Here is a 26,124-nt window from a genome sequence, read left to right as displayed (position 1 = left end):
AGAGCTCTTATGCTCTTAGACAGATTCTACAAAAATAATCTTTTATTTTAAAATCCAATTTAGTTTTCTGCACAAAACTCCTTCCCAACCACAGGAGGAATATTCCCTTTCATAGAGAATTGTTCCCTATCATAGCTTTCTCTAACCTCTGAATATGTTGGACTTTGACTCCCATTATCATGGCCATTCTAAGTGTTGAAGTCCATTAAATGAGAGCTGAAACCCAACATGTCTAGAAGAGACCAGGTGGGGCAGAATTGCTCTATCACATGGTTAGGGTTTCCAATTTAAATTAGGCTGGACTAATTTAAATTTGAATTGCATAATACAGTAATTCTAGCCTATCTTCTATGTTAACCAGCAGGAATTAGCCCTGTAGCTATAGCTGCCAGGAAATAAATGCATTTGATTAGTTTATTAGTATTGAAGTAGACATTCCCAAACAGTTATTGTCACATATGCTTATATTAGAAAAGCCAAATTACAATTAAGAGATGGTTCTCAAGGAGTGAACAGTGAAGATGTGCTCTCTATGCTTGCATGCTCTGACATTCAGCTCCTGCTTCTGTATTGGCTTTGGATACCTGCACTGTGTTAATAGAGGAGTCTCCTTCTCAGCACCATCCTATTCCATGCTTGGACTTTTTGTTTCTGGATCAGAAACTGCTAACTATGCCGTAATTCTGTGAGTGGGGATTACTCTTTTGAAATGTGCTGACATCATGTGACAGTAGCATTTTTGTTTGAAAGTGCAAGACCCAATTATGTAACTGTTCTGCTTGTGTTTGTCCTGGACACTACCATCGTGGTTGGAAAATAAAGAAGTTGGCGTTGGCATGGCCACCCAAAGAAATCTTTTACTGAAGCTGTCTACTGCACTTTCAGATCCAGGGCTACCATGTCATGCTGCTGGACTTCAAAAAGTGCTTATTTTGCTCCTACAAAAGGCAGAATGCTGAGTGGGGATTTGTGGATGAAGGCAACCTCTGTACCTCAGCTTGACCTTCTCAAGATCTGCACTCTCGGTGCCCATCTGATGTTCTTGCAGATTATTACCAGATTCCATAACAGGCTGTTCTGTTACATTTTTCAGAGCTGCCCACAAGCCCATGGAACAATCAGGCTGTTGTCTAGTATCTAGCTTGCATTTTGAAGTGGATGGGTTGTTTTGACGAAAATAGTCACCATAGCCTGACAGCATCTCATATCAGAACAAAGCATAAGTTTTGTGTAAAGAGTGAAACTGAAAACAAATACTTAATAACTTGTCAAGAGAGAACAGTTACAGAATTTGTCTTCATTAAAACTGAACAGTTAGCCATTTTTCCTATCGGAATAACGCATGCATGGCTGTACTGTATTTCCACATAAACAGAAATAAAGTAGCTCTTACTCATCCTTGTTTTGGAGCTCCACACACTTATGTCATGCCTTATATAACAGTATTAATTTGACCATGGAATATTTAAGTTGTTTTTAAAACTGTTTGAAACTTAGTTATACCTTAAAACGAAGATGGTAACGTATGGTTTCCACATCCAGTTTTTGTGGGCCTTGGAGTTCTTTTGTTCCTGATTGCTGAAAACTTTCTACAGTTTCCCAAAACTTTGAGTTGGAAAATAAATACAAAATTGTATAACCCCTAAAATAGGCATATCACATCAAAAAGGCAAAGAAAATTCCTCAGACTCTACCTATATCTCAACTGTCTCGAAAACACAGTATATCTGGCTCTTGAACCTACCTGCAAGTGTTTGGTTTGGTCATATAGAGAGAATGTGTGAGATCAAACTGCAATGCCCATCTATGAAGGAACAGTGGATGGATCAGGAGGAAAGAGAAAACTGAGAAAGTCACCAGGGGATGGAATTAATAAGATCCTCAAAAAGAGAGAGGTGAGAAGTTGAAAGAATGAAAGGCAACGTATGAAGTGGTGGACAGATGGCAGCCCTTCAAGGTGGGCAAGCCAGGAATCCACTCGACAGGTCTGACTGGAGTGATATTTATTGAAAGCCCGGCTGCATTTTCCCCTCCCTCCCCCTTATACTTTAAGGATTTAGGGTGGAGCCGGTCTGAGTTTCTTCCTAAGCTTTTCTTTGTTTCCCAGGCTTAAAGGATGATGGGGTATATGTTGTACAGCCATCTCTGCATAGTTTCTCCAAGATCGTCTCTGTAACTCTCTACAATGGATGTGATGAAAGTAAGGATGGTTTGCAGGGATAGGCAGGATGAAGTAAATGGTGTTGGTGTAAACAAGACATAGCTAATTTCCTTTTCTCTTATCTCCTGCCTTTAATGTCCTTGACTAATTTTTACTCCTTCCCTGTGCTTTGCATAACATTGCTCATTGCAGTGGTGATCCTCCTCGGTGGAACAGCCTGCCTTCACACATCTGGACTGCTTCCTCCCTCTTGGGTTTCCACAGGACCATAAAAATGTGGCTATTTGATAAAGCCTTCAGTTACTTTGCACCTGCCCCTAATGAATGGCACCCTTATTATAAGAGTGGTTTTGTTTCTTGTTTTTTCATATATATTGCTAAGAGCCACAGAACTCTTAGCAATAAATAAATGGTAATAACATGCTGGGTATGCAAGTGTGTATGCATATGAATCAGGGCAATAATCCATTTTGTTTTATTTACATAACAGTTCCTAGCATGGTCCAAGTCTTGCCCTCCACCCCCAACTTTCAGATTTCTCAAGCAAAGAAATATTACAACCATGGCAGAATCTATCCAGTTGTTGTATGAGCTCCCTGATGTTCTTAGGAATGTCCTTTGATCCCAGTTGTTGGCCTTGCCTCTTCAGCCCCTTTAATGAAGGACAGTAACCAGTTTGCAACTATTGTAAAAGAATTAGGAACGTGGGTGACATTTCCTCTGCATATTCCTCATTAATTAATTAATTAAGTCCCAATACTTGCGTTATTTGGGAATATTCTGAACCTCACTCCCCACTTCTATGACTGGACATCCCCTGAACATTTGAGCAGAGTTGCCCACACTGTGCTGAGAGTTAGAATACATGCATGAACTAACCAAGCACAGCTGACCTTGAAACTCTAAAGTAGTCTATCTAAGGAAGCAAGGAATCAGTTTTATGGCAGAGTAAAATGGGGACAGTTAATGGTCACTTGAAAACCCCATTGATGTCCCAGGTAAACATTAATGGGCTCTCTCCCTACCAGGCCTGATCACTACCTGCCATGCTAGTTAAATTGTAAATGACTTGTCAATCCCAAAACTTCCATGAAAGGATAGACAGTATCAAAGGAAGAAACACTTAATACCTACTTTCCTTCCGTTTATTTCTCTTTTTCTGAGAACAACTGAGATGTGGTTTCATTTTGCTTTTGCTTTTGGCTTTGCAGTTCTTGACTGCCTTATAGAATCCAATTTTCTGCCCTTCCTTTAATCTCAGAGATTACTGCACTCCAGTCTTATGTGCACTACTATGACACCACAGCAATTTTGCCTCTGAGTAAAGCTCAATTCCTAATGATTTACACAGACACATGATCCACACACTTTGCTTGGCATGATAGAGAAGTACTTTGCTACTGTGTTTTTCCAGGATTTAAAAAAAAAAATCCTGATTTTTTTAGCCTAGAGAAAAGAAAAAGTACTTTGTACTATTTACTGTTCGATTATTTAAAAAACTGTCCTAAACAATCACTTCAGGTCTCTTAAGATGATTCCAAATGAGAATGTTATCGCACCATCACACTGAGACAAAGCATTCTGGAGAGAACAGTCTTCCTTTTATAAGATTTCTGACTTTCTTCATTGCTTCTTCCATCTCCATTGCTTCTTCCATCCAAACCAAAGGAAAACAGACACAACAAATGTACATTTTTTTTAATTGTAAAAAATTACAATTTTACGGACTATTAGCGTGGAAGGATCCTTAGGCAAAGTAGTCTAACACCCACTGCAAGCATTGGCATATATCTTGTTGAGCATCTAACCAGCAGTGTAATCAGAAACAGAGATCCAAAACAGAAATGTCTTGTGGTTTTATTAATCCACTATAAATTTCATCCACAACAAATGAAAATCATTCAATGGTGATGGCTCTCCATGCATAATTATCCACCTTTAGTAGATAGGAATGGGGTTCCTCCAGTCTTTGGAAGGGAGACCTGGATTTTTTTCTGGCTGATTCAGTGGAAGGCTTTGAGGATAGGGCGGGCAGATTACCTTGGAAAGGTCTGCAATAGAGATTCCGTAGGCATTTCTTAATTAATCTATCATCTGCATTGAAAAACCAAAAGGCAATTTACAAAGATAAAACAAACTCAGACTGCAAAATTCCAAAGCAATCAATTGTTTAAAATAATACCCAGGCTGTATGTACATATTCCAAATTAGCAGCTGCTGACTTTAGTGTCACCTTATCTTCATAGATAACTAAGACTAATAGGATCATCATAGCCTTACTAATACGTGTTCTTTGTTTGCTGTTTTTCTTCTACTGTTCTCAGCAAAACCAATATTACATAGTTGCAAGCCACTCTTTATACTCTCCTGTAGAATTGAGGACATCTAAACAATACTGTGACGTAAGCAGAAGCAGGACAATCCAGCAGTATCAGCAAAGCAACATAGCCATTCTGCAGAACAATGTGGGAATCATTCACAAAAGCTCAGGAACACGTCTTGTAAGTTAATTCATCCTTAGCTCTTAGGCAATACCTGAAGTTACTTTGATGACTCTTCCCCTATAATATCGTGTTTTACATTCTTTATAGACAAATTTAAGAAAGTATAAAGAATATACATTCTTTATAGAGGTCTCAGGTCCTCTTTTCATCCACAATCATGGCCATGGTCTTCACTAACACCATCAGCAGTTGAGCTGGATATTTTTTATTTCATCTCATTGTCTACTTTAGCAAATGTCATCCCTCCCACTGCCAGTTCTTATCTGTTACCCACTAAAGGGTTCTTGACACACAGCCACATGGTCAACCAGTACCCTCTGTCCCAGACACACTAAGATTTTCAACACTTCTCTGCCTTGTTGAAGGAGGATTCATTCATTTATTCTAATACTAGGGATCTTTCTTAGTAATATTACAAGACATCATCAAGATGTCCAGGGAAAGGAATGGGATCATGTGTAAGCTTTATGCTATACTGGTCCTGAAAGGCAAGTTTTTGGGTTCTCAGACAACAACAAAACATCATTTGCATACAGAAGTATGCATGCATTCATGTCCCTAGCCTACATAGCCCTAACATCACTACAACACTCTTTCCACATTTGTCTACAGATACATTAAACAATCAAGGAGATTTCACACATCCTTTTATTCCCTGATCAATACTGAACCATTTATTAAACATCCTATTTCTTCTCAGACATGCTTTACTTCCGTCTTATACCACCCTTCCTGCATACAGCAATCAAACTGCATCTACAGATGCAACCTTCAGATTCATGTTAAACAAGTTACCCAGCCACTGTGTAAACAAATCACATCCATATTTTAACCTTTTTTCCAATTGCACTATCTACACTACAGCCTTACTATTTTTCAGTGTTCTCACAGCATTTGTTACTTACTTTTCAGTAACTTTTCTTGTACAGTAACACTTCTATAATTTGTTTCAATTCCAGCCTTTAATCTATTACTATCATTCCCATGCAAACATAATAGTTTGGAGCATTTCCTTATTTCAGTTTCAACCAAAACGATTTCATCACTTTTATTTTTAATTCCATTCATTTCGCTGGAGACTCCTCATTTAGCCCTTTTCATCCATGTCCAGAACAATTTTTCTTTTCATCAAAATCATTATATCTTTTGCTTGCCTCTTTTAGTTTTAAAAAAAATATGTATCAGTTTGTACGCTGCCTCATTCATGAAGTGACTCTAGGCAGCTTGCAGAATAGGATTAAAACATCAAATAAAAAATAATAAAAGTTTTTTTTTTTAAGGGACAAAATCAACAGTAAAATGCAAGGTGTATATTAAGAAAGGGTAACTAAATGAACAGATTTTCAGCCAAACACCATCAGGGAGCCAATTGCCACCCCATCCAGGGCCTGTCAGAAGAGCCAGGTTCATAAGGCATTATGAAAGCTCAGTGGGTTGGGGCCATGTGGAATACACACACACACAGATGCTGCCTCTTAGAAGACAGTATAAGAAACTCATTAAACAAACAAACAGTTACACTGCTTCAATTTGGTCAGGACTAGAGCTGGCAGCGAGAAGCCATCATTTGGCTATATTTTGGCACTTTGTGGCTGGAATCCTGAATGAACAGAGGTTCACATTCGATATACTGTACCAATCTCAGGTGAGGATAGGGAAAATTAATATTCCCACTTGTTCGCTGTTGTGGAACCTGTTGAGAAACAGTTACCGAATAGTGATGTACCACCTACAGAAGGTACAGTCCATTGACTGCCAGTTTTAGAAACTGAGTTTCAATCTCAGTTATAAAAGGTCTAAAGAGCAAAGACTTGCTCTTGCCCCTGCAAAGACTTTCTATCACCCGAGCTATTTAAAGAGAGGGCTGTTCATGCATAGAAATAATACCTGTTGTATCCCAGTTTGGTGGAAGATGGCAATTGTAGTTCCTGTATTTTAAAAAGGGGATAAAAAGAATCCTCATAATTACAGGCCCATCATACGTACATACATATGTTCCTCTTGAGCAGAACTGAGAGCTGGGTGACTGAAAAGTGCACTTTAGCAGAAGAGCAATCTGGCTTTAAGCAGGGTCAGTCTCCTATCAATAATTGTTTTGTCTTGAACCATCTGATTACTAATTCTGTCAGCAAAGGGAGGCAATTGTTTGGTGCCTTTATAGACCTTAGGGCAGTGTTTAACACAGTTAACAGAGAAATACCGTGGAGGAAACGGACTATCTTCAGTAGGGAGCCCAGACTGCTTGCAATGATCAAAGCCCTTCACACAAATACCTGATTGAGGGTGTGGTTTGGGGTCAATGGAGCCATAACAAATAGGATTAATGCTCACAAAGGATTAAGACCGGGTGCATACTTGCACTGTCGCTATTAACCTATATATCAATGACTTACTAGGACTGATGAGAGATCCTGAAGTACATATGCCTAAGGTACTCAACATGCATTATAGCACTTTGCTAGAGGCTGATTATATGATTTTATTGTCACATTTGCAAGTTGGGATACTTCTTTGATTATTAATAATCTCACTTATACACATATGAATTTGTTGTTAAAATTAATAAATTAGTAAATCACTGTTGGCTAGGTTCCTTAGCCCTAATTATTAAGGTATATAAAGCCAAACTGAGAGCCAGTGGTTAAGGCATCAGGCTAGAAACTGGGAGACTGTGAGTTTTAGTCCCACCTTAGGCACGAAGCCAGCTGGGGGACCTTGGGCCAGTCACTCTCTCTCAGCCCTAGGAAGGAGGCAATGGCAAACCACTCCCAAAAAATCTTGCCCAGAAAACTGCAGGGGCTAGTCCAGGCACTCTCCAGGAGTCAAAAACTGACTTGTAGGCACAAAAAAAACAAAAAAACAAATAAAAAATAAAGCCAATGGTATGCCCTTACATAAAGTATGGGGCTTAAAACATGTCCTATAACTAGTGCAAACACAATTACAATATCTGAGGAGTATTTTGGGAGTGTGGATAAAAAACCCCAGCTGCCTCAGTTAGAGATGAGTTGTGAATTTATATACTTTATTCTTTGTCAAAAATTAGGGCTTATAATTACTGGTACAAAATTAATTCTATGGAACCTGAAAGACTCCCAAAACTGTGTCTGATAGAACAGACAAAATCTCAGAGATCTCTTGGACTGTACAACTTACAAATTATTTCTTGTCCAACTGTCTCTGGACAACAGGCAAAAAAGATTGCCACACAAAGAATCTTGAGCATAGCACCTCATAGCCACCCTCATCTAGGCCTGCATGCTGAAATGGATGAGCTGCTCTAAAGCTGTCTTTCACACAGAAAAAATATCTAAATATAAAAATGTCCAAATATCTCAGGACCATATTTACTCGTGTGAGATTTGAGCAGTTAGATATAATGGTTAAATATGGAATATGGAAGGTTTAACCAAGTTCCCTACCATGAACATACATGTATTTGTGGTGCTCCAGAGATTGAGGACATAGCAGATACATTAGTTTAATGTAGGTGCTATGTCCTCAATCTCTGGAGCACCAGAAATACATGAATAGACAGATCTTAGCTTTTATATAAATAAACGGTAACAGAAATAGTAGTAAAAAGAAAGATCAATATCTTGAATTAGATGAGTGGCCTGTTGGGATCCTTACATTAAAACAACACATTTTATGTGTGGCCAAAACCCAAATATTATACATAATACAGCCTTTTATCTTGATAAAACAGTACAGTTGAGAACTCCATAAGTGAATCTCACTGGGATAAATTGTTGAGGTGATATAGAAATATGAATTGCATTTTCTTTTAATTTTGCCTTTTGCTCTATTTTGTTATGTATGGTCTTATTATTTTGTTTATTCAATTTATATAGCCACTCATCTCATATATGTGACTCTAAGGTACCTTATAAAGTTACACACACACACACACAACTGCAAAAGCATAACAATAAAAAACATTAAAAACAATATAAATTATTAAAAGCATAAAAACATTATCAGCAGGAGAGTGCAGTCAATTTCACTAACAATATAGCCATTGTCTTGTATTTTGTATTCTGATATGACCTCATGGCTAATCAATAAGATATTATTTCAGTCATGGACTTGGACAAAGTTGAAGATGTCTTGGCTGAAGTAGGAAAATTAGTATTGTCAGACTATGATTGCACAGCCATTTCTACCTCCCAAACACATTCACTTCTGAGCTAAGAGGCTTTGGGGTGCTCTAATGTGAAGTCCTATTTGTCCTGGACTATCTGGGCTACCAAAGAAGGATGTGTTGGGTGACTTTTAATCAGATTCATACTTGAACAGTAAATGTTCTGGACTTGATCCTTCATCCTTCTAAACCTAGCCCTTTTCAGAAAGAATTTGTTTTATTAATTGCTCTAATCTAAGCATTCCTTCTATCCTGTGAATAATTAAATGTCACCTAAATTGTAGATGGTACCAGCCTATAGTAGAAGTGGCAAATACAAAACAGTGAATAGGGAGTGTTTTATAGCATCATCTACTGGTGGCAGCAATGAAAAACAATGGCAGGTTTCATATTCAGTATGACAGCTTGATGTTGTTCTCAGCTGTAAAAGAGCCTTTAGACTATTCCTTTACTGAAGATTAAAGGCCTAATTTCAACTCATTCTTTGTGCTGCAGGTGATTCAAATATCTTCCTTCCAGGTAGAAGTTCAATTTTTTCTTCAATGTCTTACAGTATTCAGCTACTTCCATCCAAGTCACAGATATCACAAATTATTCCTGATCTGTTAATCAGCGCTTCCTAGGAATCAGATTGCCTTTGATTGCTTGGAACATGACCGTTTGGACTGGAATACAGGAAACACAACTCTCCTTCATGGGCCCCCACAGGATCAAGGCTCACAAGAGTATACAACAGCCTTTCCCAACCTGGGTCTCTCCAGATAAGCTGGAACTGTAATTCCAAGAATTCCCAGCCTTCTGGAAAACATCAGGTTGGTGTATACCATCTGTGGGAGCATGCCTATGACTGTCAGTTCTACAAGGTAGACCAGATCAAGAAACAGGTACTGTATTGCATAGGCCTAAGATGACTTTTATTAGAATGGCCACAGTGGCAGAATTTTGCAAGTCTGAATGTGCTTCCCTCCTCCCTCTTTTAATTTCATGTGAACTAAGAGGATGGCTGCATTAGGCATTTCCATAAATGGCATGGGCTTGAACCATGTTTGTCTGTTTGTTGCCATGGTAACAGGTCTTCCTTCTCTCTGTCAAGGCCATCCTCTCCACTCTCTACAATGATACTCTTACCAGGCACATCAGTATCGGTATGCGCTTATTTCTCTTTTGTATTTTGTCTACTGGTTTTTGTATGGCACCCAGAATCATGTCGTCTACTTGGGAGGCCATATAAATGCTTTAAATAAATCCCCCTTCTGCTTACTCATAACTTTAGAACTGTTTAAGAACAGCAAAACTCATTCACAGTTTATATACATGGAATATGGAAAAGTGCCCATTAAGACTTTGGGCAGCAGACAATCAATATATTCTTAGACAGGGAACTTCAGGTTTTTTGCTAATGTGAGGAACAAACATTTCTTTAAAAATTAAGAGGGCTCAGTAGGAAGGAGTGTGTTGCCACTAATTTGTGTGTCAATGCTTAATTTAGGATTTGCAGGACGGATACCAAAGAACAAGAACACTAAGGGAGATGCCAGGACAGTAATGAACTTTGAAGAAATTTTATTAAGAAATTGTCCCTGAATACACTTACAGCATCAGAGGGATTGAACCCCAAATGGCAAGGACTGTCTCTGGAATTTGGCTCACAAGGAAGCCAGGTAAAAGGGCAAATCTTATAGACATTTTCCCCCACTTCCCCACCCTTTGGAATGCTCACCCAGCACTGGGATAATTAGTGAGAGTGGAATTAATGTTTGTATTCATACTCATTGGAGAAGAAGGGATTACAAGAGAGTAAGCAGGCACACAATGGGGAATACAGATTGAGAGGAATGTGCTAGCACCTGCTACATGCCTAGGGCACTGTAGGCTGCCAGCCCCATAAGAAGCAAAAAAAGCCTTTGATCTGAAACTGATTAAGGTCTGTTCCGTTTCAGGTAGCAGTGCAAGCTTGCCAGAGGGCTGCACATTAATTAATCAACTAATTAAGGTCTGAGCTTGTTAACTTGAGGTTAGCACTTTTGGGGAAGTGCTGCACTGGGGAGAAAAGCTGTTCAGGAAAAGATAGTTTGTTTATATTTCTCCACTCTTGGGGCGGGGGGAGAAGAAAGAAAATGGGTCAGGCACAGGACAGAGTGGCATATAAATTGTATAAATAAACAAAGGAAAACAATATGACCGGAGAGCAGTATCAAGCATGATGTACAGTCAAGACCTGGATTAGGAAGAATGAATGCAGCTGGAGTTTAAAAGAGGCAACATGATGATAGACAAAATCTTAGTCTGGGATCAAGACTCCTGGATTCAGGATTTTCTTAGCCATGAAATGTTCAGGTCTGTGTATGAACAAGTTGCTACCTGCACTTACACATATGAAACCAAAATGTGGTTGGCTTATTTGTAGCTTAGTATATTGTATAGATACAGACCAATATATTTAGTAAATCATGATTTAAATCAGTGTTTCTCAAGCTTGGCAACTTTAAGATGTGTGGAATTCTGGGAGTTGAAGTCCACACATCTTAAAGATGTCAAGTTTGAGAATGCTGATTTAAAGTTTAATATCTATGAATCTAGCCACTGTGGTTTATCTAGTAAACCATGGTATACTAATCTGCCTGTCTGGATAGAATCTCTTGGCCAGCCATCTTGAGAAAGCTTGCTGAGAGGCTCCCCTCCTCGCAAGGTTCACAGCGCATAGACCAGATGATAGACATTTGCATTTCGTGGGGGAATTCTCTTTTCTGCTTGATGTGGGATGTGTCTGGCCCCAGCCCTCCTTGCTTTATGTAAGCAAGTGAAAGGCATCCATTTAAACTAAGCCTTCAGCCTGAGACAATTGTAGGGGTGTGTGTCTCATTCTCTATGATATTTGTACCATTTATAGGCCACCTGACTCTCAATGACTCTCTCCTGATTTATTAATGTACTGTTTAATTGTACTGATCTTAATTTCTTAGTGTATGACATCCAAAGCCCCCTAGGACTTTACTATTACTTAATAAATACGAAAATGAAACACTGTAGGATCACTGCCACTGTTTCTTAGTCTGAATTATAAGAATGGTTGACAGGAAGCTAAAATGAGAAATTACCATGTCTCTTTGTCTTTCTATATCACCTGAGCTTTTGGGTGAAAAGCAGGCTGTAAGTGTCACAAGGGGCAATCGTGAATCACAAGGCTGGAAAAACAAGTGACCAGGGTTGGTCTGCTGGCTGAGGCTTCAGCCAGGTTCTCGAGAGAAGTGGAAGCAACCACACCAGCCCCACCTCTGGAGGCTTCTGCTTTCCCTGCATCAATGTGGTGAAAGAACCAGCTGCTGGAAAAACAATTCTGCGGAGACGGTTCTTTTTCACAATCTTCCTTCTGCTGCTTCAATTGCTTTTCTGGGGATCCTCTAAGACATTGTTGTTCAAACTTGGCCACTTTAAGATGAGTGGACTTCAACTCCCAGAATTCCCTGGCTGGGAAATTCCCTGGCTGGGAAATTAAAGTGGCCAAGTTTGGACAACACTGCTCTAAGAAGAGGCAAGCCCTAGGCTGCGTCTAAGTGTTTTGAACTGGAGTGGGATGCAAGAAGCTGCCAGGCAGAGGGACAGTTAGCTTCCTTAAGTTTTTTGAGCATTGCTGCTTTGATACCAAGGATGACCTAATGCTATTTGCGGGCTGCCATTTCATGATTCCAAGACTTCACCCAGAAGTTTGCACTGGCAAAGGAAAAGAGGCCTTTTCCTTCTCCCCCATGGCAGTGCCTTTCGGCTGAAAAGATAATGACAGAACTGTCAGCTCTAAGATGACACCCCTCTGCAGGGGGACTTCTGGCAGCGCTGTGAGGTTGAGAGGTGGGCTGAGCAGAAAGAACACCATACATCTTTATAGACTGCTTGCTAAATGATGATGGTGCTTATATCTCTCAAGAGAATTGTAATCACTGTATTGCCCTTTAAGTGTTTAATTTACCATTCACTTCAACAGATGATTAGAGCCTGTGTTCCACCCTCAGCACTATTAATATGGCATTGCTAATTTTTTTATTCACATGAAAAGACTGGCACATGTTTACTTAATTTTTTTTCTTTTTTATTGGATTCTTTATTGTGATCAGTTCTACAGATGTTATTTATCTTGGTACAAACATGTCTATCAAACTATACCTGTCCAATGTTTATTTTGTTCCACACCACTATAGGAACAGAAACAGATAATCCAATATTCAGAGCTGGATATAGAAATACAGTTCATTCATTAGAAATTGTGAATATATGTTTGTGCTCTATAGGCTGTGTATCATTCTATGATATGTACTGGAATCAGTCTTATTTAACTACAGGGACTTCTGAGTAGACTCAAATAAGATTTTATTGTGCATTTGCTTTTTATACCTCTCTTGGTGAAATATTTGTACTGATGGGAAGGTATCACTGAGGTCAAGCATTAGCTGAAGCAAGTATATGGTTCAGGTTTTACACTTCTCTAAAAATACTCAGAATTATCTTTATGTTTGCATTTGTGCTAATGCTTCCAGTGCTCTTTCGTAGGCCACCAGCTGTCTCTGATGGTGAGAAGTAAACAGAGAACATCATCAAGTAAACTTGTTGTGTGATACTGTTGTCATGACTGCAATGTTTCTTCTTAACCACCATATATAACGCCACTTTGAGACCTCAGCCATGTTTTCAATGCTTTCCTTCTGCTTTTTTTCTTCTTATGATTAAGTGAATTGAGTTGCTTAAGGGAAAAATCATGGGGGGAAGAGGAGGAGGAGAAGCAAGTCTGTTACACTAGTAAGACCCACTGAGGGATGAGAATGCAGGGGAGGGACATAATTGTTTCCATTGCATCTATTTTCCAAATTGTTCGAAGAAGAAGAGTTGTTGTTGTTGAAAACTACTCCTTTCCAAAGATACTATTTTCCCAAAGTTCTAGATGCGGCTGAGTTTCCAACCAGGTATTTTTTAATAGAACAGTCCTCGTGCCATTCCAGTGAAAAAATCCAGTAACTTTCCTATCAAAGACAGAACACCCTCCAATCCAATTCCATTGAAAGGGATGGGGGGGGGGTTCTTTCTTGGAAAAGTGTTTTAAGGTGAACCCTTTAGTGTGCAATTGCTATGCCCCATTCACAAACTTTTATGGGACTGTTCAGATGACACTAGTATATAACAGTTCCCTGTGTTTCTACTGTTTTATCCTTTGTTTTTCTTACTTCAGAAAATGTATTGAAGACCGGAATAGTAGCACAATTTGGGAGAGGCAGAAAAGAAAATCCATGTAGAAACACAGTTGGTCTACTTGTTCTTGGAGAATGTGGATGCCTTATGATTGCCTTTCCTATTCTCCTCCTTCCCTCCCCTTTTTAAAACACACATTATCTAAAAACACAAATATTGGACTTAAAAAAAAATTAAAAGTTGCCTTACGATCCGGGAGAAGAGTGCCGAGGTTAAAACAGAAATTTGAACTCCCTCTTCTGGAGTTAAAGAGGGAAAACTACCATCTGTGGAAGGTTCCCTCCTTTATTTCGGAAAAGTGAAATGCCTGCAGTAAACGGATGAGAGGAAATATTTAACTGTCTCTGTTTTATACCCAATAGCTCTCATTCTGATGTTTTGCACTTCCTTGAAATCATCCTCATCTGCCTCGCTGGTTCGATCTGGCAGGGCTGGCGCACTCCGGGTCCCTTCGATCAATCGACGCCTTCCATCGGGATCCCAAAAGCGCGCCTTCTCCGTAGCAGCGCCTGCCCTCTGCGATCCGGATGGTCCCCACCCTGCTGGGGTTTCGAAGGGCCTTGAAGACCTGGCTCTTCGCCCAGGCCTTGGGCTAGGGTGAGTGAAGCCCCCTTTAGATTGTGTGGTCTCGTTTCTTTTTTTTCCCGCCCCGTCTCCATTTTTCAGCCGAGGGCTGGCGTTGGCTGGAGTGCGAGCGCAACTTAATTCGGAAGCCGAAGGGAGCAAGGCTCTGAATCGCGCTGGCAACGGTCCTGGCTTCCAGGCCCCCGCCAGTCCTTTCCGGCCTTCCGCTGGAAGGCGAACGCCCGCCTGGCCTCGGCGACACTTTCCGCGGGCTGGAGCCTCCTTCTCTATCTTCCGGGGACTCATTCAGAGCGCCTCAAGAGGCCATAAAAGTAATTTCAGACGTTGATCCCGTTTCGCTTTTGTTTCTCGGAAAGCAGCTGCTTTTTATTTCCAGTCATAAAAAGTGGAAGGGCGGGGGATCGCTTCTCGGAGCCCTTTGGCAGAGATGAGCCCGCTAAACTTCTGGGCACAAATTTCCGCCGCGGGAAAAGACGTTGAGGGGGAAGTTAGTTTGTGGAGCCCTTATGGTTCTCTGAGCTTCGTTGTTTTCTTGCAAACTTTTCATTACCCGGCTAGGTTTGCAAGAAAACTCAGAGAACCCCAAGGGCTCCACAGTTCAACCCTGAGCTACACATATTCGTTTCTATTGGAAGTTAGTTTCTCTGCGCCGCCCCGCCCCGCCTTTCGAAAAAGTACAAGGATGCGGTCGTTGCGCCATTCTCCCCTTTATAGAGGATTCTGGAAGGTGAGCTACCGGCCTTCCCGTTGTCGTCTTCTGTTTCCAACCTTCGGCTGAGAGACAGCTCCCTTTACAGGTAAACAATTCTTGAATGCAGTTGTGAACGTGAAACGACGCAGAGAATGATAGTGATTTCCTTTACTCTGAGTTCTCCCGTCCCACCCGCGAATTTAATCTCACAGCTCTCCGTGGGGCACGGGAAACCATGGCTGGGTTACCCAGCACACTCAACAATAAGTTGGTTAGTTTGATCATGATTTAGTGTGACATACTGATTAATTTTGGTTTATTCAATAAATGTAAGTAACAAACTACAGTCTATTGTGAAAATATGTGTCCAAAGTAGCAAAAATGCACCACTGAAAGTGAATAACGGGACGGTGAAAAAAAATTGTCAAAATAACAGAAGAAATTCAGTATAACCCTCTTGTTTAGGTGATCATCTCTTTTTTTCTCTCCTCAGTTTACCTGCTCCAGTAAAGATGGAACTGTTGAAAGATTCTTACGCTGATACAACCAGTGATGGAAGAAGTAGAAAGGTAGAGTTCTTGCTTGTTCTGAATTGGTTATTGCTCACATCGTCTGTGTGTGGGTATTCAAGAGGGATGAAAAGACATCTACAGTGCACAACTCCTGTTATCCAGGCAGGAAGGCATTATGTAAAATGTGGTTTGCCAGTGCTATTAAGTAGCAGGAGTGGTGGAATGTTTGATCTTCAACAAATGCAATGGAGCACATGCATCTAGAGGTTATGGGGGCTTACCTTCCTGCTGTTTCCCATGAGATGTCACCAAAATCTTCTCTTCCAGCCCTGCTGCAACTACCCTACGAGTCCTGGGGGAGAGCCAACTACATATGCTTGCTTTATTCCAGAGCAGTGTTTCTCAGCCTTGGCAACTTTAAGCATGGCTGGCTAGGGAATTCTGGGAGTTGAGGTCCACTCATCTTAAAGTTGCCAAGGTTGAGAAATGCTTCTCCAGAGAAATCCTGCCTGCCACTGATTTACCAGGGAGGAGACAAGTGGGCCCCTTCTTTCTTCAGTAGCTAAAAGGAAGGCATGGTCTGGAGGCTTGATTGATTGATTGATTGAAGAATGAACACCACTGACTTAAACCTCTGTTGTATGTAATAGAGTCAGAGGCCTAGAAGAAAGTAGAAAAGAAGAGGAAAAAAGCATGAACAAATAATTTTGAATAGGTTAATCTCGGTCCCTGTTGATAAGGAGTCTAGACGTTATCTCAGCCTCAGGGTCCATCACGTACATGCACACCAGAACAAATTCAGAACAGCCCAGATTAAAATCCATGAAATAAAATCTATACTCAACAGACAACCACTACTAACCACAATGACACAAAAATGATAAAATATGTGTTGTAGTATGATGCAAGCTCAGCCCTTTTGTGCTAGCATTGGACACAAGTGAGTCATGCTTTCCATGGGGATGTCATGACATGTATTTCATTAGTCTCTCCCTGCCCATCCCTGTGTCTCAAACTTTTTCAGGCTGTGAAACCTGCTAGAATTTTTTATTACTATTAGCCATCCACTCCAGTAGACTCTGGGCATATTAAAAAATCCAAAAACAGTAAGAACAGTTAACATAAAACAACACAGACAGGCCAGACTAAAACAGCCAACAGTAACAGGAGACTACCACAAGGTCCTCATAAACACATTAACCCCAGGCCTTGGATCAGAGCCAGGTCTTGAGTGCTTTCCTGAACCTCAGCAGAGTGGGTACTGTCCATATCTCTGGGGGGGGGGGGGTGCTGTTCCAGAGAGTGGGGACTGTGACAGAAAGCATACTTCCTTGGTTCTACAAGATGACAATGTTTAGTAGAGAGGACCTGGAGTGGGCAGGCAGAAAAAAATTGGAGATAGGCAGTTCTTCAGATAACTAGGCCCTTTGGCATAAAGGGCTTTATAGGTGATAACCAGCACTGGAATTGCACATGGAAGCCAACTGGCAGCCAATGCAGCTTGCATAGCAGCGATGACACATGGGCATAATGAAAAGCACCCATTACGGCTTGCACCACTGCATTTTGAACCAGCTGTAGCTTCCAGATTGTATTCAGGGGCATCCCCAGGTAGAATGCATTGCAGTAGTCTATCTGTGAGATCATCAGGGCACGATTAACCATCTGAAGGGCTTCCCAGTTGAGAAAGGAATATGACATGCAGAAGATGAACCTGTGCAAGGCCCTCCGGCCACAGCTGCTACCTGCTCTTTAAGCAGTAGCTGCCAGTCCAGGGGGACCCACAAGTTGCACACCAGTCTGAAATGGAGAAGTGCTACCCCATCCAAGACCAACAGTAAAAACCTCCCCAACCTAAGGGGGATAAACAGCTATAGCCACTCAGTCTTGTCCACACCTGAACAGCCTCCAGAGGTTGGGGTCAGGTAATACTTTAGCGATAGAAGATTGGCTGGGTTTGAGTCAACTGTTTTTTGTCCTTAGTCTCTCAGAGAGCCCCATCAAATTTTCTGCAGTTCAAAAAACTATCCCACAATTAACTTCACTGATCCTAGCATCCTGTCCAAATTCACTACAGTACACCCAATTGTGTGGCTGCTGGCTAAGGGCTTTCTGCTAACTTGGCTTTCGCCTGCCCCAGAGGAGGAAACAGAAACCTTGAAAGACAAATATGGAGCCTGCCCTCTTCCTATTTCTAAATGTCACATAAGAGAATCCTGTTCTCCTGACTGGATCCTTGGTCCTTGATTTTTGCAAGCGTCGGTTGGCTCTGCTATTAGTGGGAGGGATGGGTCAGGCTAACTTTAATTCTTTCAGTGTTGGAATCTCATGGTGGAATTTCCCCACATTCTCCACAGCCCTCCTTGGTACACGATGGAATTACATGCACCTGGAGATATGGGTAGAGCAGAACATGTTTTAAATTACCCCATGATTGAGAATCTCAGGTCTGCAGCGTGCCTGGTTACAGGAAAAATTATAAGCCCCATCAACTTGAATATATTTACAATTGCCCTTAAGACTATTTTGTTCAAGATGAAAAGGTATTCAGTACCACAGACATGTTGAGTGCAAGATTTCTGCTCATGGCCTTAATTATTTTCTTTCTTTCTTAAGTGGTTTAATTATATTTACAGGGAATGCCTGAATTGGGTTAAAAGCACATGTGAAAATATCCTATACAAAAATTTGTGTCACATCTACTTTACATAGGTTCCAGGTGCTGCATGGTCTTTTTATTGTTTTTTTTAAATGAAAACAAAATAACAAACAAAATGCTTATTTAATTGTTGCCTTTTATTAGATCAAAGAAGAGATACCAATTAGTGATGAATATAATTATCTGCCTGGAAACGATCTTCCTGAGGAAGCTCCAACAAGCTACAAGGATGCAAGCGAAGAAGAACGAGAATTCACTGTGACATTAGATGACAGTGGGAAGAAGCACGTAGTGAGAGGCAGGCTCTCTGACAATGTGCTTACTGCCCTCAAGGCTACTAACCATGTTTGTGCCTGGATGGACGGAAAGGAGACGGAAGAATTCTACTTAATAGAGAAGAAAAAGAGTGATAATATCTGCATCAATCTGGGAATGCCTTTAAAGTATGTACCTGAAGGCTCACAATATGAAATGAAGCAGTACAAGCTAAAGGAAGATGAGAAAACTGACGAATTATGGTATCGCCAATATGACAGTAGGGAAGAAGAATGTATATTGTTCTATGTTCGTGGAACCGGTTCTAGAATGGGAACCTGTGGAGCACAAACCCGCAGGGTAATTAGATGCTCTAAGGTGCTTAAAGCACACTGCATATTTTGTGTCTTTGCCCCCAAAGGAGAATCCATAAGAGATGCTGTGTGCAATGATGGCCGCTTTGTGCCGCTGCTAAAAGAAATGGACTGGGAACTGACTGTAGGTGGAGAAACCAGGCAAAACAATTATTTAGTTGACAACTTACAGGGTAAGGTTTTTGAAATTGAGGTGCAGACTAAGAGGGGTGCCAAACGCAGAGATGGTCCAAATAAGAAACAGAACCGTTTAGCTTCTTCCAAGGGCCAGCCGAATGTTTTTAAAAAGCCACAGCAGCAGCCGCAGGACTTTGAGCAGGGCCAGCCGAATGTTTTTAAAAAGCCACAGCAGCAACCGCAGGACTTTGAGCAGGGCCAGGCGAATTTTTTTAAAAAGTCACAGCAGCAGCCACAGGACTTTGAGCAGGGCCAGCTGATTCCTTTTAAAGAGCGTGTCCTGGTTTTGTATCCTAAGCTGATGGAGCTAAGACAAATCACTGACGATTTTTTAAAATTGTTGAAAAAGGATGACTTTGAAGTTTATAAAAGACAGTTTGGCAAGGAGGTAAATGATTCTCTTTCAGTCAATATGATGAGGACTCTTACTAGCTATAGTAATTCAGTTGGGCATATAGTATCGAGCAGTATAGCAATGGATTACGGAACTTGCTTTGTTCTCAGTGGTAGATATATACTAACTTGCCACCATGTAGTAAAGTTGATAGTTGGAGCAGGAATTGAAGAAAAGGACTGGGGAAACAGAATTAAGCGGTTAGCCTGCGTGACTTTCTCTCATGAAGACAATCATACTAAAGGAAACAGTTACTTCTTTTTTGAGAACTGGTTTGAAATATCAGATGAGGATCTTGATTTTGCTATCCTGAAATTGGAAGAAAATGAAAGTCCTCTTCCACCAGGATTGCTCCAATTACGTTTCCCACTACCACAAGACGGTATCATTTTTATCATAGGTCACCCAGATGGAAAAATCAAGTCTGTGGATATCTGTCTTGTTATCAGTATATTTGAACGCTCCCGTAAATTGAAAGATCGTTATGAGCAAGGCCAGAAAATTGAATGCAGCAACGCTGTGTGTGGTTACCTTAGAGAGTCAAGATGTATCCATAAGTTTATGCCAGAAGATTTTGAAAGAGTTCGCAATGATCCTAATATTGTCAGTTACGATACCTCTTTTTTTTGGGGATCATCAGGTTCACCTGTGTTTAACAAACGTGGTGAGCTTGTTGCTTTGCACACTGGTGGATTTGCTTATAAAATGGGAAACAGAGAGGATGGCCTAATTGAATATGGCCATTCAATTCATTCAATCCTTTTGAAAATTGAATCCAAATTTAAAACTTTGTATGATGCTATAATCGCTCCTCCTCCTTTGACTGGTTCTAATGCAAGGGAAAATAGCTTACATGTTAATACATCTCTGAATGAGACACAGGAGAAAATGGATACCAGTTAATATTGTTAAAGTTCAACCCACTTGTCCCCCAAAAATGAAATTGTATGAAGGAAAATTATTTGCCAAAGTTCTGCTTTCTTTGGAGTTATAACAGTTTGTAATAGTTACATTTATTTTCAAATATGTAGGCTGAGCATAGTGGCCACTCTACATTAAATTCTCTAACAGATGCCTCAAAGTTTAGTGCTCTCCATTGCATTTTTAGAGCTCCCAGTAGCATAAATTCTTTTGTAGTCGTGTCTCTGTATCCCAGCTATCTGTACTTCTTCCTTTATGCAAAAACTAAATTATCATATTTGAGAGAGAAGAAGAATGGAACTAAGGCAGGTTCCCATTAGTGACTTACAACATTTTCTAATACCATCCAGTCATTACTTGTTGTTCAGTCATTAAGTCATGTCTGACTCTTCATGACCCCATGAACCATATTGCGGCAGGCCTTCCTGTCCTTTACTGTCTCCCCGAGTTTGCTCAATTTCATGTTCATTGCTTTGGTGATGCTGTCTAACCATCTCATCCTCCGCCATCCCCTTCTCCTTTTTGCCTTCCATCTTTTCCAGCATCAAGGTCTTTTCCAAGAGTCCTCTCTTCGCATTAAGTGGCCAAAGTACCTGAGCTTGAGCTTCAGTATCAATCCTTCCAATGAGTAGTCAGGATTGATTTTCTTTAGGATTGACTGGTTTGACCTAGCAGTCCAAGGGACACTTAAGAGTCATTTTTATTGTTATTTTGGCACAGCAATGGTTGGATGATTCTAGAAGACATTAAAAAGGTATTTTCCCCACTGCTGAGTCAAGGCATTATCCAGCCATCCTTGAGTTGGCAGAATATTTAATTGCCATCTTATTTTGCCTCTATTGCCTTTGTTCTCAGTCACAGCCAGTTGCTTGCCTTCTCTTCAAGGTAACAGATGTTATCGTGTTGAAGCTGCACTTCAGTGATGTTTGAATAAAGGGAGAAATACAGCTAAGGATGACTGCAACCTGGCCTACTTGTGGGATGGGTTGAGATGAATGCCATGGGCCAAGGAGGGAAGAAAAAGATGTTGCCTGGACATGTTGGTGCCATAATTAGGTGCAACAAGGAAAGACCCAGAGTCACGAGTAAAGATGCCTAAGGACTTCCACAGAAACAGGCCCTGACAGTCTGGAGGCTGAGAAAGTGGACAGTGTAAATAATGTGTGTTCCTAATATGGGGAGGGGAGAAGGACTTCTACACGTTATTCTGGTCAAACCCTTATCTAAATACCAATTTATACCAGTGATTGGCAAGTTTTCTTATACTATGAGGGCAAGAAAAGGGGTTCTTTTAAGAAAGAAATTATCTGTGCGTTACAGGATAGGGTTTTGATGTTTTTTTTAAAAATAGGAGATATTGGTCTTTTAGTTAGTAGTAGACTTAACATACTGGTTTTAACTGTGCTCTCAAGAAGTGGAGTTTTACTTCAAAATTTCAGCAGCACAATCTTGAATAACTTCAGATATCTCAAGATTTTATATTTATGATATATTGCTGTCTTATTCTATCATGTCATGTAGTCAGTAAAGTTTTGGATTCCTTGAGCCATTACATTGTTTCAGTTTCTGTTTCTTGACACTTAATAATCATAACAGGCCTTAAACCTGGAAACCAATGAGAAAGCATCACATATACTGTAATTTGCTCCAAAAGCAGCTGATGATGACAAAATATGTCAATGAAAGCATAGTTTTTGCAAGCAGTTGGGTTTAGAAAGATCAGAGACAAGAAGAATTTATACTATTGGATACAATTATTTATTTGTATAAATTACGTTAGAATAGCAAGTGGTGTGAAACTTGAATAGATTGTGCAAAAAGCTTACAAGACTTGGTGCTGAGTGTAAATTAATACAGGTAGTCCCTGGGTTAAGAACTCCCAGGTTACAGACAAACCCATAGTTAAGAATGGAGCTTATTGTAGCCAAATTCGAGTTAAATACACAGTGATTTGAGTTAAATACACAATGGTTTGAGTTCACTACACAATACTACTACTACAGTATTATACAATACTGTTCCAGCTTACGTACAAATTCGACTTAAGGATAGACCTTGGGAACAGAACTCATTCTTAAACTGGGGACTACCTGTAGGGAGAAAATTCCCAAACTGCTATACCTGTATCAAGAACGTCCTGTCCTTGGTGGATGCAAATGAATTCCTGGCAACTGTTGTACTCTCAGAAGGACATTGGCCTTATTTATTTATTTATTTATTTATTAAATTTGTATGCCGCCCATCTCCCCCAACAGGTGAATCTGGGTGGCTCACAATTAAAGTAAACCCACCAACAATTAAAAAAATAAATACCCACATTAATTAAAATTAATTAAATTAATTAAAAGTTAAGCTATAAAAACAAACCCTATACATAAAAACTAAAAACATTCAAGATGACAAGGGAGTAAAATCAATTATTCCATGAGCCACTTCCACTGGTGCGAGCCCTATCCGGCCTCCAGGCCATCTGGCATAGCCAGGATTTCACGCTCTTCCTGAAGGCCATGAGAGTGGGGGCACACCGCAACTCAGGTGGTAGGTTGTTTCACAGAGTGGGGGCCACGGCAGAAAAGGCCTTCTTCCTAGATCCCACCAGTTGAAATTCCTTGACTGGTGGGGTCTGCAATATGCCCCTTCTGCCGGGCCAAGTGGGGCGGGCTGATATAACGGGCGAGACAGCTCCTCAGATAACCTGGTCCTGTGCCATGAAGGGCTTTAAAGGTGATAACCCACACCTTGAATTGGACCCGGAAGCAAATTGGCAACCAATGCAGCTCGTGTAACAGCAGTGTTATATGGGCCCCCCAGGGGCATTCAGAACTGTCCACGCCACTGCATTCTGTGCCAGCTGTAGCTTCTGGATACTCTTCAAGGGTAGCCCCATGTATAGTGCATTGCAGTAATCCAACCGGGAGGTGACCAGGGCATGCATGACTGTGCAGAGGGGCTCCTGATTGAGGAAGGGGTATAACTTACGCACAACACGAAGTTGTACAAAGGCCCTCCTAGCCACAACTGCCATTTGCTCTTTGAACAGGAGTCATGAGTCCAGGAGAACCGCCAGATTATGTACCAGGTCTGTCTGGGGTAGTGTGACCCTGTCAAAAACCAAAGATAATAAACTCCTAGATCTTGAGGCTCCCTGTACCCCATCCAGGCCTAGATCTTCAGCCTGTTGTCCCCCATCCAGGCCCCTACAGCCTCCAGGCACTGTGAAAGGGTAGCCACATCACTTAGGTCACCTGGGATGGAGATATATAACTTGAATATCATCAACATACTGATGATACCTCATCCCATGGTGCTGGATGATCTCACTAACGGTTTCATGTAGATGCTAAATAGGAGTGGCAAAAGCACCGAACCCTGAAGCACCCCACAAAGTAGGGGCTGTGGGTTGGACCTCTCCCTATCAACACCAATTGGGTTCAGCCTTGGAGAAAGGAGCTGAACTAGCACAGAACTGTGCCACCCAACCCCAACTCCTGCAGCTGATCCAAAAGGATACTATGGTTGATGGTATCGAAAGCTGCTGAGAGGTCAAGAAGAGCAAGGATGGATGCACTATTCCTATCCTCCTCTCGCCAGAGATCATCCAAAAGTGCGACCAGTGCTGTTTCTGTCCCATAACTGGGCCTGAAACCTGACTGATAGGGGTCCAGATAATCCATTTCCTCCAGGATCCTCTGAAGCTGCCATGCCACTACCTTTTCCACCAGCTTTCCTGGAAAGGGAAGGTGGGAAACTGGATGAAAATTGTCCAGAAGGGTGGGACCATCAAGGATGGTTTCTTGAGGAGGGGGTGGGCCAAAGCCGCCTTAAAAGGCTTCGGGACCACACTCTCCTGCAAGGATGAATTGACCACCACAGTATCCACCCTAAAGTCACCTCCTTGGTGGCTATAACCAACCAGGAGGGACAAGGATTTAAAATACAGGTAGCTGCACTAACAGCCCCAAGGACCCTGTCCACTTCCTCAGGGCCAACAGGATCAAACCGTTCCCAGATAACTGAGTAAGAACACTTCCTGGGCATCTCCACTGGACCCACCCCACGTTTGGCCTCCAACTGGGAATGGATCCAAACAATTTTATCCGTCAGGTGTTCAGCAAATTCCTCTGCACGGCCCTGTAGATAGTCCTCTGAGCCCCCCCTACCCAGGAGGGACCAAGTGACCCTGAACAGGGTTGCCAGGCGACACTCTGAGGATGCAATAAGGACGGAGAAATAATGATGTTTCGCCACCCTTACCACCACAAGGTAGGCCTTAATAGTGGCTCTAACCCGTGTTCAGTCAGACTCGTCTTTAGTTTTCTGCCAGCGGCACTCAAGACGTCTCTTGGCCCTTTTCAGCTCCCTTAACTCCTCTGTAAACCCTGGGGAGTGCCGAGGGCGATGGGACAAGAGAGGCTGCACAGGCACGATCCTGCCCAACGCCTCAGCCACCACCTTATTCCAGGCTGCAGCCAGGGCCTCCACTGGACAGTGCAGCAAGGCCTCAGGAACAACCCCCAGCTCCCTTTGGAACCCTTGCGGGTCCATCAGTCACCAGGGGTGGACCATTCAAATAGGTCCCGTCTCCCTGCGGAGGGGGACAGCATAGGAGAATCTCAAGGCCACCAGGGAGTGGCCTGACCATGACAAAGAGGATAACATCAAATCCCCCACCAGATCACACTGCCACTGCTCCATCAAGAAAACCATGTCTGGGGTGTGACCACTGTCCTGCGTTGGGCCATAGATGACCTGGGATAGGCCCATGGGCCCCATGGTAGCCATGAACTCCCGAGCCACCTCTGAGGCCAACCCCAGGGATGTCAGATTAAAGTCCCCCAAGACCATAAGCCTGGGGAACTCCACTGCCAACCCTGAGATGGCCTCCAGCAGCTGAGGCAGGGAGGTTGCTATGCAGCAGGGAGGCTGGTACAGAAGCAACACTCCCAACTGATCCTGTGTGCCCAACCTCAGGAACAGGGTCTCATATCCAGCAACTTGTGGAGCAGAGCCCCTGAAGGCCAGCAGAGATTCCCAGATGACCACTGCCATACCCCCTCCCCTGCCCTGGGGTCTCGGCTAGTGCCAAACCCTAAACCTAGCTGGATACAATTCTGAAAGGGCAACATCCCTTCTGGTGTCAGCCAGGTCTCGGTAATGCATGTCAGGTCGGCCTGCTCCTCCCCAATAAGTTTGTGAATAAGGGGGGCCTTATTATTGACTGACCTGGCATTCATCAGCAGCCGAAAGCCCAGGCCTCTATAGGCCTGCTGACCAGGGTCTGAGCTTGAGCCCTGAGGGCCAGAACATGCTACTGGTATTAACACACTGGGGGCATCTTCCCCTGGAATGGCCTGCCCTCTGGCTCCCATCGTAACGTCTCATGCCCATATGTACTGTATATCACTGTTTGTTGATGGAGTGGCAGAAGTGGAATGGAGGTGGTACATCAGTCCTTATCCTCTTTGATTTCTCAGCAGCTTTTGATACTGCCACCATGGGTTGGGGATTGGGG

General features: G+C 41.9%; 1 protein-coding gene and 1 pseudogene across 1 annotated transcript; one reads left to right on the top strand and one right to left on the bottom strand.

The window, feature by feature from the left end:
* Positions 1 to 14,992: 14,992 nt before the first annotated feature.
* LOC103051559 (serine protease FAM111A-like) lies at positions 14,993 to 22,157 on the top strand. The gene is made up of 3 exons (XM_007423080.4): positions 14,993 to 15,426; positions 15,814 to 15,889; positions 18,636 to 22,157. Exons 2-3 carry the CDS (start codon positions 15,833 to 15,835, stop codon positions 20,592 to 20,594), a joined length of 2,016 nt encoding a protein of 671 aa, XP_007423142.1. The 5' UTR covers positions 14,993 to 15,426; positions 15,814 to 15,832; the 3' UTR covers positions 20,595 to 22,157.
* Positions 22,158 to 24,392: 2,235 nt separating this feature from the next.
* Positions 24,393 to 25,772, bottom strand: LOC148215018 (uncharacterized; annotated as a pseudogene).
* Between the last annotated feature and the right edge of the window lie 352 nt (positions 25,773 to 26,124).

The sequence above is a fragment of the Python bivittatus genome, unplaced genomic scaffold, assembly GCF_059951505.1.
Source record: "Python bivittatus isolate LINGU-HERP-01145 unplaced genomic scaffold, Pbiv_v1 ctg000480_np1212, whole genome shotgun sequence".
Lineage (NCBI taxonomy): Eukaryota > Metazoa > Chordata > Lepidosauria > Squamata > Pythonidae > Python > Python bivittatus.
Note: the sequence above shows the minus strand (reverse complement) of the source record. Positions and strands in the feature narration are given on the sequence as shown.